The 13204-nt window shown below is 34.0% G+C and overlaps 1 protein-coding gene across 5 annotated transcripts in view; it reads left to right on the top strand.

The window, feature by feature from the left end:
- The window catches only part of LOC144449898 (talin-1-like), a 209060-nt gene that overhangs the window by 130460 nt on the left and 65396 nt on the right, over nucleotides 1–13204 (top strand). For all 5 annotated transcript variants that reach the window (XM_078140446.1, XM_078140447.1, XM_078140443.1 and 2 more), the window contains exon 13: nucleotides 4485–4574. In XM_078140446.1, the coding sequence (XP_077996572.1) occupies nucleotides 4485–4574 (90 nt within the window). The remainder of the gene's footprint in view (nucleotides 1–4484; nucleotides 4575–13204) is intronic.

Raw genomic sequence — 13204 nt, 5'->3', positions numbered from 1 at the left:
TGTGGTGATCAGTTATCGTTGTTAGCCTGTGGTGATCAGTTATCGTTGTTAGCCTGTGGTGATCAGTTATCGTTGTTAGCCTGTGGTGATCAGTTATCGTTGTTAGCCTGTGGTGATCAGTTATCGTTGTTAGCCTGTGGTGATCAGTTATCGTTGTTAGCCTGTGGTGATTGGTTACCGTTGTTAGCCTGTGGTGATCAGTTATCGTTGTTAGCCTGTGGTGATCAGTTACCGTTGTTAGCCTGTGGTGATCAGTTACCATTGTTAGCTTGAGGTGATCAGTTACCGTTGTTAGCCTGTGGTGATCAGTTATCGTTGTTAGCCTGTGGTGATCAGTTATCGTTGTTAGCCTGTGGTGATCAGTTATCGTTGTTAGCCTGTGGTGATTGGTTACCGTTGTTAGCCTGTGGTGATCAGTTATCGTTGTTAGCCTGTGGTGATCAGTTACCGTTGTTAGCCTGTGGTGATCAGTTACCATTGTTAGCCTGTGGTGATCAGTTATCGTTGTTAGCCTGTGGTGATCAGTTATCGTTGTTAGCCTGTGGTGATCAGTTATCGTTGTTAGCCTGTGGTGATCAGTTATCGTTGTTAGCCTGTGGTGATCAGTTATCGTTGTTAGCTTGAGGTGATCAGTTATCGTTGTTAGCCTGTGGTGATCAGTTATCGTTGTTAGCCTGTGGTGATCAGTTATCGTTGTTAGCCTGTGGTGATCAGTTACCGTTGTTAGCCTGTGGTGATCAGTTATCGTTGTTAGCCTGTGGTGATCAGTTACCGTTGTTAGCCTGTGGTGATCAGTTACCGTTGTTAGCCTGTGGTGATCAGTTACCATTGTTAGCTTGAGGTGATCAGTTATATGCAGATTTAATTGACAAATTCAATGAAAAACAAACCCATGGTTTTTACTCTTTTAAGCTACTTAGAGTGTTTCTGTGATGTGCTGTCACCGGTTCTTTCCGGCTTCTTTCTATTATGTTTGCTTTCATTTCATGCTGTAAAGCTTTGCCATCAGACCGTAACTTGATGGGAAAGATTGACTTAAACCTCTGTACTGGTAAGCCAAAGTACAACTATTTTATTTCCAAGAAATTTCATTTTTTTTTTACATTTAGTTCAATTTTTGTCCCTTTTGAATGAAAATTTTGATATCAATTTATAAGTATTGATTATGCTTATGATTTTAGTCCAAAAAATTTGAAATATCACAAAAAATGTACAAAAGAAATTATGTTAATAATGTGCTCACAGAAGTGCTAAGGTGAAATGATTCTTTATATACAAAAACTTAACATATTGAACCAAATTTGAAATGATTTATGATTTTTTTCCAGTCTAAAGCAAATTTTGATTTATCTAAGAATTTACCCAAATTCTAAATTTTATTTTATTTTAGAATTTACTTGATAATCGGTCAAACTGGTTTAAAAGTACAAAAATCAGATCGGATCCAAAATTTTTACATGAACTCATGAAAAAGGATTATATGTATTATTCTAGTCTAAAATAAAGTCAAGATTTAGAAAAAAATTTCTGAAAGTTGAAAAAAAATTTGTAAGTAATTTTGTTAGGAATGAGCCCCAGAAATTGTTGTATGTTTGGATGCTGCTATTAATGGATAAAATGTGATACCAAGTGTGTGAGTTTTTGTGATAGAGGTGGCCAGTATAATGTCTATGATTCAATTAACTTGTAAAAAGCAAACAATGATACGTATTTTGCTGTTGGCACAGTCACTTTCCTGCCAGCTATATTCTGTGAGTCCATTTGGTTCGATTTCATGCTGAAAAGCTTTCCAGTGAAGCGTGAATGCAGTGAAAGATAGACTCCAAAAGACACTCACATAGCTTTACCATATTTACATAGTGTTGAAAACCAGAGATATGAAACTTAATAATTTCAAGAGACCGTATCTTTGCGGTATTTGCATAATGTGAGAAACGAGACAGACTCGGAGTCGAGTACACGATTCTATGACTGACTGGTGTTTGTTTTGACAGGTTGTCACGGTTTCTGAGTGAATAAATGTGTGACATACAAATGTATGACATGATGTTTGAATTGAAAGATGAAGAATATGTGTACATGCTACATTTAAAACAACTTGCAATTTCTCTGTCTACTTCATGAAATATCTATCACCTTACCTTTCTAGAGTGATGTTCACTTGGCTAGGTCGCTAAAATTGCTAAATGTTTAGTGCATATATGTGTAATGTTTATGGTGAAATGCTTAGATTGCAGTTAGTGAGAATTGATTGAGAACTGTAGTATAGACAAGTTGAGTTTTATTATTGGTGGTTGAGATCAGAAGGTTGTCAGTGAAATCGATTGTCAACAAAGAAAAACAGTGACGAGAAGCTGATATTAATGAAAATTTGTGAAGATTGAAACGATATTGATGTGAATGAAGGTAAAGAGTATTACAAAATAAAGGAATAGCTTAAGGGTAATATAGTTAATATCTGCATTGAAACCTAGTCTATTAATAGACTTGATGACAGGTGCGACATGTGATCACTATATTATTCCATTCACTAACTGTCGTACACAATAATGTGTTCTATTTGATTTTTTTTCAAAAAAGTTGTAAATTTTTTCCCCTAACTTTGGCATAAACTTATAGTTTATGATGATATTTTCAATAGCAATCTAATATGAAGTATATGTATGCCAAAAATTTATGAATCGGTAACATTTTTGAATTTGCGTTTTTTCAAAAATTTGTAAAATTTTCCCGCTTTGACATTAATTTTGGCACAAAATTATAGTTTATGATGATCTTTTCAATTTCAGCCTAAAAATGTAGTAGATGTATTCCAAAAATTTATGAATTGGTAAAATTTCTAGAATTTCTGGGTTTTTTTTTCTTTTTTTTGGGAGGGGGGGGGCAAGGAATAAGTAGTGATGATATTCCATATATAATTTGAAATGAATGAATTGATAACATTTACATGTTTGATCTCCATCTAAAATAATGTTTAGATTTGCCAAAAATTTATCGAATATCTGTGAACAATTGTTGGTTGGAAAGAGATTTGTACTTGTTTAACACTAGTAGTGAACGTAGTTCTTAAAATAAGAGTACTGGACTCAAGCTATGAAGTTGATATATTGGTCAGTCGGTAGTATTGATTGATCCATGTGAAGTAATCTAAGATTAGCTTTCTTTAGTAATGCTTTTCTCTCTCAACTCACTGATGTGAAAAATGTTATTTGTAATTCATAATCCAAGCTGTATTTCCAGTTGTTTATTATTTGTTTATTGAACTTTGTAATGGTTGTAGATTATATTTCTGGAGAACTGCTTGTGGCACTTAACTGTACATCTGAATCTTTCAAATATACATTCAAGGACTTTGAATTATGATAATTAGTCCTCCAAATATGGTACTGAATTTTCCATATATGGTAAGCAAATATGGCAGTTTTCTGCTATAGCACTGATGAAGCTGTAGTAACTTCTCCAAATATTGTTTTACTTCCTTTGATTCAGAAATAGTCTACAAATCCTCCAAATATAACAGTTTTCCAAAATTTGCTATTACAAACCAAATATAGTATTTACTTGTCCAAATATAGTGGACAAGTGTTCCAAATATAGTTGTCTAAATATGGCACTGAGCTCCCAAATATGGCACTTGAGTTCTCCAAATATGGTACCAAGTCATCCAAATATGGCACAGATTTTTTTTCAAATATGGTACTGCAGTGACATCTCCAAATATGGTATATGAGTTTACTTACTTCCTAGAATTCATTTTGTGAGTTTGGTATTACAACTCAAAAGGGAAAAAAACCAATACGACAGTAACTAAAAGATAAATCTTGGCCCTAAATAATAGTCTGTGTATTCATTTCGTTGTAAAATTTGAGTGGAAAGACATTCCGTAATAACTCTCTATAGAGTAATAAATTGTCGAACAGCTCATTAAAATGTTGTCACAAATGAAAATTTTGAAAATTCAGACAGGGAAATTTGCAAGTTTTAGAAAATCTAGATGACTAAGGTTAATTAAAATACACATAGCATATATCTAATGTTGTATGTGAGGAATAGCTAAACAGTAAATCTATCAAAACTGAAGGTCAAAATGACCCCAGAGAATTTAGAATGATATTTCCAGTCTGAGGACAGACAGACAGATAGTGATAGTGTGCAATGAAGACATAATGTTGTGCTATGTGTGGATGATACATTGCCATGCTGTGCTACGTTGCGGCTACATTGATATGTTGTGCTATGTGCGCATACATTGACCATTAGATATATCCAAAATGTATGAAATGATGATGTAATGTATTATGTACGTGAGAATGCATTATTGTACAACAAACTCTAAACTACTAATATGTACATATGTACTGAATCAAATTGTTTCTGAAGTTGTGTTTCCTCTTTCAGCCTATATACGACACCCTTCCCCACCCTGCCGGCCACCATTGATTTTGACCCAAATAATCACTGTATTCTGTTTTGTATCTTTACAGGAAAAGATGAAAGGCAAGAACAAACTGGTTCCCAGATTACTTGGAATCAATAAAGAGAGTATTGTCAGAGTTGATGAGAGAACCAAAGAGGTGAGTCATACCCTATCAACCCCCTAATATAGTGTAGAATAAACCGAACTATTGTTTGCACAATAGGGTCATTCCAAATGAGAAAGGAAATGGGGTATAATTGGTGGCTCGTAAGGAATGTAGTTCACTTTGCTACTCAGTAGATTTAGGCATTCTACTAAGTTCCATTGCATTGTGGGAATTTACATGATCAACCTACAGGTGCTGATGTTTTATGTATTATGTACACAGACAGGCAAATACACACCTATGCATACATCCCAAAACACACATTAACATATATGTACCCAAATATATGTAGACTGCCAGACAGGCAAATACACACTTATTACATAACTATGCACATGGATGCACACATACATATACACAGACACAGACATAGACACAGGCAAAGAGATGACACAGACAAGTGCACACACACACACACACACACACACACACACACACACACACACACACACACACACACACACACACACACACACACAGACATGCACTGACATGCATGCACACACATACATGCATGCTCACACACAGACATGTACACACACTCGCATGCACACACACATACACACTGTCACATGTGTATGCACGTATGCACACATACACACACATGTGCACGCATGCTAGCACATGTACACATACACATACACACACACGTGCACACACACGTACATGTGCACACATGCCTGCACATGTACACACACACACACACACACACACTCACACACATGCATGCATGCCCGCACATGTATACACACATACACACACACATACACACACATACACACACATATATACACACACATACACACACACACACACACACACACACACACACACACACACACACACACACACACACACACACACACTTTAACTCATTTTAAACACAAATCAACATGATAACTACAGATATCCAGCTACAAATCATACAACACTGTACAACAGTGACTAGATTGCAGTGATGTAGCTCATCATGTATTCATGTTTTGTGACATCACGTTTGAAAAATGAGCAACGATGTTAACTATACTTGGAAGAGATTAACTATTGGGTGAATGTAATCTTGTATAGATGGAAGACTTTCATCTCAAGTCTCTACTAATATCTGATTGATGACTCCATGCCAAAACTATGACTACGCTATTCAAAATGAAATAATACTTTATCTTGGTTGTATTCTACATGTCACTGTTACAATGACTCACTACAAAATGAAATAATCCTGTATTTTGCTCGAGTTTGACCCTGTAAATTCTTGATTCTTACAAAACACCTGCCATGCATTTCTAAATGTAAGGTTATATTTTCAGCTGCTACTGTAGTTTGCATTTTTCCCGCCAAAATTATCAGAATAAATTCTGTCCTATTTTTCTATCAAATTCAATATTTTCTGTAAATTTTACATCAATTCACTTTTATTTTAGATAGATATGATAGAAATATTTCTTAATGTTGATTAACGTCAAAATTTTGATAAAAAATGATCACATTTTTTGGGAAAGTTGTATTACTTTCATTTCAAGTTTCCATTCTGATCTGATTGATGACTTTATGCCAGAACTACGACTACACGATTCAAAATGAAATAATCCTTCATGTTTGCTCCAGTCTGACCCTGTAAATTGTAGTATATTACAAAACACCTGCCATGTATTTCGAAATGTGAGCTTGTATTTTCAACTGCTACTTTAGTTTGCATTTCTCCCACCAAAATTATCAGAATAAATTCTTGAGATAGTAGTAGACATCGTGAATTCTCTGAAAGTAGTGAGCTTCTTGAGATAGTAACACCAAGACAAGTCTCTGAAAGTAGTGAGCTTCTTGAGATAGTAACACCAAGACAAGTCTCTGGGTGTAGAGAGCTTCTTGAGATAGTAACACCAAGACAAATCTCTGGGTATAGAGAGTGTCTTGAGATAGTAACACTAAGACAAGTCTTTGGGTGTAGACAACTTCTTAAGATAGTAACACCAAGACAAATCTCTGGGTATAGAGAGTGTCTTGAGATAGTAACACCAAGATAAGTGTCTGGGTGTAGAGAGTTTCTTAAGATAGTAACACCAAGACAAGTCTCTGTGTGTAGAGATCGTCTTGAAATGATAACACCATGCAAGACAAGTGTCTGGTCTAACGTTCTGAGACAAGTAGATGGTCTAACGTTCTGAGACAAGTAGATGGTCTAACGTTCTGAGACAAGTGTCTGGTCTAACGTTCTGAGACAAGTGTCTGGTCTAACGTTCTGAGACAAGTAGATGGTCTAACGTTCTGAGACAAGTAGATGGTCTAACGTTCTGAGACATGTAGATGGTCTAACGTTCTGAGACAAGTAGATGGTCTAACGTTCTGAGACAAGTAGATGGTCTAACGTTCTGAGACAAGTAGATGGTCTAACGTTCTGAGACAAGTAGATGGTCTAACGTTCTGAGACATGTAGATGGTCTAACGTTCTGAGACAAGTAGATGGTCTAACGTTCTGAGACAAGTAGATGGTCTAACGTTCTGAGACAAGTAGATGGTCTAATGTTCTGAGACAAGTAGATGGTCTAACGTTCTGAGACAAGTAGATGGTCTAATGTTCTGAGACAAGTAGATGGTCTAACGTTCTGAGACAAGTAGATGGTCTAACGTTCTGAGACAAGTAGATGGTCTAACATTCTGAGACAAGTAGATGGTCTAACGTTCTGAGAGAAGTGTCTGGTCTAACGTTCTGAGAGAAGTAGATGGTCTAACGTTCTGAGACAAGTAGATGGTCTAACGTTCTGAGACAAGTAGATGGTCTAACGTTCTGAGACAAGTAGATGGTCTAACGTTCTGAGACATGTAGATGGTCTAACGTTCTGAGACAAGTAGATGGTCTAACGTTCTGAGACAAGTAGTTGGTCTAACGTTCTGAGACAAGTGTCTGGTCTAACGTTCTGAGACAAGTAGATGGTCTAACGTTCTGAGACAAGTAGATGGTCTAACGTTCTGAGACAAGTAGATGGTCTAACGTTCTGAGACAAGTAGATGGTCTAACGTTCTGAGACAAGTAGATGGTCTAACGTTCTGAGACAAGTAGATGGTCTAACGTTCTGAGACATGGCCAGTTATGTTAATCTACAGTATATATATATAATTCATCAGCTGACAGGTTATTTTAGATGTCTGATAAATATAATGATAAGTTAGTCATGATCTTTATCATCACATATTAGTAACCGTGACGATGATAGATGGAGTTACACACTACACTGAATTCCTGATGTATCACCAACTTACGAAAGTCTTAAATTAAAAGCACATACCAAAAATGAATAAATTATACATGTACCGTGCAGAACCCGAGATATTTTCTTTTGAAGGAAAATATATATCCTGCTTTCTCTGTATCACAACTACCTATATGCCCTGGTTTCTCTGTATTACAACTATATACCCTGGTTTGTCTGTATTACAACTACCTGTGTCTACATTACTGGTTCTTTAGTGCTCAAAATATGAGTCAAAATGTTCCAAATATCCATTGCTTTGCCATGAATTATCCTTCAGGAAGAATAATTATATTATTACCCCATATTTTTCTTGTTGTTATGGTTTTGATTGGTCTGTGGTTCTGTATCCATGTTTTGATTGGTATGTGGTTCTGTATCCATGTTTTGATTGGTCTGTGGTTCTGTATCCATGTTTTGATTGGTCTGTGGTTCTGTATCCATGTTTTGATTGGTTCTGTATCCATGTTTTGATTGGTCTGTGGTTCTGTATCCATGTTTTGATTGGTCTGTGGTTCTGTATCCATGTTTTGATTGGTCTGTGGTTCTGTATCCATGTTTTGATTGGTATGTGGTTCTGTATCCATGTTTTGATTGGTCTGTGGTTCTGTATCCATGTTTTGATTGGTCTGTGGTTCTGTATCCATGTTTTGATTGGTCTGTGGTTCTGTATCCATGTTTTGATTGGTCTGTGTTTCTGTATCCATGTTTTGATTGGTCTGTGGTTCTGTAATCCTTGCATGCGTATTTTGAGGTTTCTTATAATCACATACATTATATATTGTAGTATTAAACCCAGATTGTGTGCATGTACAATGCAACATTTGGGTCATGCTGTATTTGGGAACGTTGTCTTGTTACGATTTGATTGGTCTGTGGTTCTGTAATCTGTGTATTTTTTAAATTTCTTACAATCACATATATAAAATAATTCCAAAAATGGTGATGCCGTATTTGGGAATGTTGTGTTGTTACAATTTGATTGATCTCTGGTTCATGTGTGTTTATTTTGGGGTTTCTTTCCAATCACATATATTATAATTGATTGATAACACTAACTATAATAAACCTTCAGTTTATACATAAGCCGACTAACTACTAACATTTGATGGATAGGATAATATAAGTATGCACTCCTAGGTTACTATAAATCTATCATTCTAATTAATTACTAGATATAATATTTATCCATCATGGTTTACCCTCATCTCAACATCTAATACAATTTACTAATTGATGGCCTGGGAATTTGGGATGTTGAAATTAGTGATAAACAAAATTTAGAATGTTGAAATTAGTGATACACAGAATTTAGGATGTTAAAATTAGTGATACACAGAATTTAGAATGTTGAAATTAGTGATAAACAGAATTTAGAATGTTGAAATTAGTGATACACAGAATTTAGAATGTTGAAATTAGTGATACACAGAATTTAGAATGTTGAAATTAGTGATAAACAGAATTTAGAATGTTGAAATTAGTGATACACAGAATTTAGAATGTTGAAATTAGTGATACACAGAATTTAGAATGTTGAAATTAGTGATACACAGAATTTAGAATGTTGAAATTAGTGATACACAGAATTTAGAGTGATGAAATTAGTGATAAACAGAATTTAGAATGTTGAAATTAGTGATACACAGAATTTAGAATGTTGAAATTAGTGATACACAGAATTTAGAATGTTGAAATTAGTGATACACAGAATTTAGAATGTTGAAATTAGTGATACACAGTCATGAAATTAATATTATTGACAAATCCAACAAAAGATTTTGATGAAATTATTTTTGAATGAAATACAAATTTGAAAACTTTTGTTTATAATATCAAAAGTGATTACTAATTGACCACTAGAGGATATCAGTAGAAAAAATTGGTGAAAAGAGTTTTGAAATTAATACAGATTTTTTAGGTAAAATTAAATCAAAATTGCTTATAAATTTGAATGGAATCTTTTTTTTTCAAATGGAAAGCAATTTTTAATAGAATATTCAGTGTGAAAATTGGTGAAGATAATACTGAAGGTGATAGATAGATAGGAAGTCAATTATTTTGCGAATGCTTCTCATTGCAGATGGAATTATTTTGAATTGAAAAACAAACTTGTAAATGTTTGTTCATTATATCAAAAATGATTAGTAATTGACCGCTAGGGAATATCAAATCTAAGAATTGGTGAAAACGTCCGTAAATTAATACATCTACACACTTGTATATTTAAACAGCTTTAGTTGGAAGGATATTGTGTTTGTAGTCGTAGCTGCCTTTTATATTTAGAGATGTCTCCGAAAGGATACTGTGTTTGTAGTCGTAGCAGCCTTTTATATTTAGTGAAGTCTCTCAGGAATTAGTACATTAGCAATTCTGAACCACTGTAAGAATTATGGGCCCAGCTGTCTAAACTGTAGGAATTATACATGAGATAAAAGTCAGATAGAACTACTACAGTCACAGTACACCAACCTGGTTTTCATCATGTAATCATATAATTAGTCAGCATTTGTTTCCAATTTACTGTTCCAAAGTAACTATATTGTACTGTCCTACATGGTTGATAATTTACCATTCCAAAGTAACTATATTGTGCTGTCCTACATGGTTGATAATTTACCATTCCAAAGTAACTATATTGTAATGTCCTACATGGTTGATAATTTACCATTCCAAAGTAACTATATTATACTGTCCTACATGGTTGATAATTTACCGTTCCAAAGTAACTATATTATACTGTCCTACATGGTTGATAATTTACCATTCCAAAGTAACTATATTATACTGTCCTACATGGTTGATAATTTACCATTCCAAAGTAACTATATTGTACTGTCCTACATGGTTGATAATTTACCATTCCAAAGTAACTATATTGTACTGTCCTACATGGTTGATAATTTACCATTCCAAAGTAACTATATAGTACTGTCCTACATGGTTGATAATTTACCATTCCAAAGTAACTATATTGTACTGTCCTACATGGTTGATAATTTACCATTCCAAAGTAACTATATTGTACTGTCCTACATGGTTGATAATTTACCATTCCAAAGTAACTATATTGTACTCTCCTACATGGTTGATAATTTACCATTCCAAAGTAACTATATAGTACTGTCCTACATGGTTGATAATTTACCATTCCAAAGTAACTATATTGTACTCTCCTACATGGTTGATAATTTACCATTCCAAAGTAACTATATCGTGCTCTCCTTACATGGTTGATAATTTACCATTCCAAAGTAACTATATTGTGCTGTCCTACATGGTTGATAATTTACCATTCCAAAGTACTGTCCTACATGGTTGATAATTTACCATTCCATAGTAACTATATTGTACTGTCCTACATGGTTGATAATTTACCATTCCATTGTAACTATATTGTGCTGTCCTACATGGTTGATAATTTACCATTCCAAAGTAACTATATTGTACTGTCCTACATGGTTGATAATTTACCATTCCAAAGTACTGTCCTACATGGTTGATAATTTACCATTCCATAGTAACTATATTGTACTGTCCTACATGGTTGATAATTTACCATTCCATTGTAACTATATTGTGCTGTCCTACATGGTTGATAATTTACCATTCCAAAGTAACTATATTGTACTGTCCTACATGGTTGATAATTTACCATTCCAAAGTAACTATATTGTACTGTCCTACATGGTTGATAATTTACCATTCCAAAGTAACTATATTGTACTGTCCTACATGGTTGATAATTTACCATTCCAAAGTAACTATATTGTACTGTCCTACATGGTTGATAATTTACCATTCCAAAGTACTGTCCTACATGGTTGATAATTTACCATTCCATAGTAACTATATTGTACTGTCCTACATGGTTGATAATTTACCATTCCATTGTAACTATATTGTGCTGTCCTACATGGTTGATAATTTACCATTCCAAAGTAACTATATTGTACTGTCCTACATGGTTGATAATTTACCATTCCAAAGTAACTATATTGTACTCTCCTACATGGTTGATAATTTACCATTCCAAAGTAACTATATAGTACTGTCCTACATGGTTGATAATTTACCATTCCAAAGTAACTATATTATACTGTCCTACATGGTTGATAATTTACCATTCCAAAGTAACTATATTGTACTCTCCTACATGGTTGATAATTTACCATTCCAAAGTAACTATATAGTACTGTCCTACATGGTTGATAATTTACCATTCCAAAGTAACTATATTGTACTGTCCTACATGGTTGATAATTTACCATTCCAAAGTAACTATATTGTACTCTCCTACATGGTTGATAATTTACCATTCCAAAGTAACTATATTGTACTGTCCTACATGGTTGATAATTTACCATTCCAAAGTAACTATATTGTACTGTCCTACATGGTTGATAATTTACCGTTCCAAAGTAACTATATAGTACTGTCCTACATGGTTGATAATTTACCATTCCAAAGTAACTATATTGTACTGTCCTACATGGTTGATAATTTACCATTCCAAAGTAACTATATTGTGCTGTCCTACATGGTTGATAATTTACCATTCCAAAGTAACTATATTGTACTCTCCTACATGGTTGATAATTTACCATTCCAAAGTAACTATATTGTACTGTCCTACATGGTTGATAATTTACCATTCCAAAGTAACTATATTATACTGTCCTACATGGTTGATAATTTACCATTCCAAAGTAACTATATTGTGCTGTCCTACATGGTTGATAATTTACCATTCCAAAGTAACTATATTGTACTCTCCTACATGGTTGATAATTTACCATTCCAAAGTAACTATATTGTACTGTCCTACATGGTTGATAATTTACCATTCCAAAGTAACTATATTGTACTCTCCTACATGGTTGATAATTTACCATTCCAAAGTAACTATATTGTACTGTCCTACATGGTTGATAATTTACCATTCCAAAGTAACTATATTGTACTGTCCTACATGGTTGATAATTTACCATTCCAAAGTAACTATATAGTACTGTCCTACATGGTTGATAATTTACCGTTCCAAAGTAACTATATTGTACTGTCCTACATGGTTGATAATTTACCATTCCAAAGTAACTATATTGTACTCTCCTACATGGTTGATAATTTACCATTCCAAAGTAACTATATTGTACTCTCCTACATGGTTGATAATGTACCATTCCAAAGTAACTATATTGTACTGTCCTACATGGTTGATAATTTACCATTCCAAAGTAACTATATTGTGCTGTCCTACATGGTTGATAATTTACCATTCCAAAGTAACTATATTGTACTGTCCTATATGGTTGATAATTTACCATTCCAAAGTAACTATATTGTACTGTCCTACATGGTTGATAATTTACCATT

This window comes from Glandiceps talaboti, chromosome 19 (assembly GCF_964340395.1).
Source record: "Glandiceps talaboti chromosome 19, keGlaTala1.1, whole genome shotgun sequence".
Taxonomy (NCBI): domain Eukaryota; kingdom Metazoa; phylum Hemichordata; class Enteropneusta; family Spengelidae; genus Glandiceps; species Glandiceps talaboti.
Note: the sequence above shows the minus strand (reverse complement) of the source record. Positions and strands in the feature narration are given on the sequence as shown.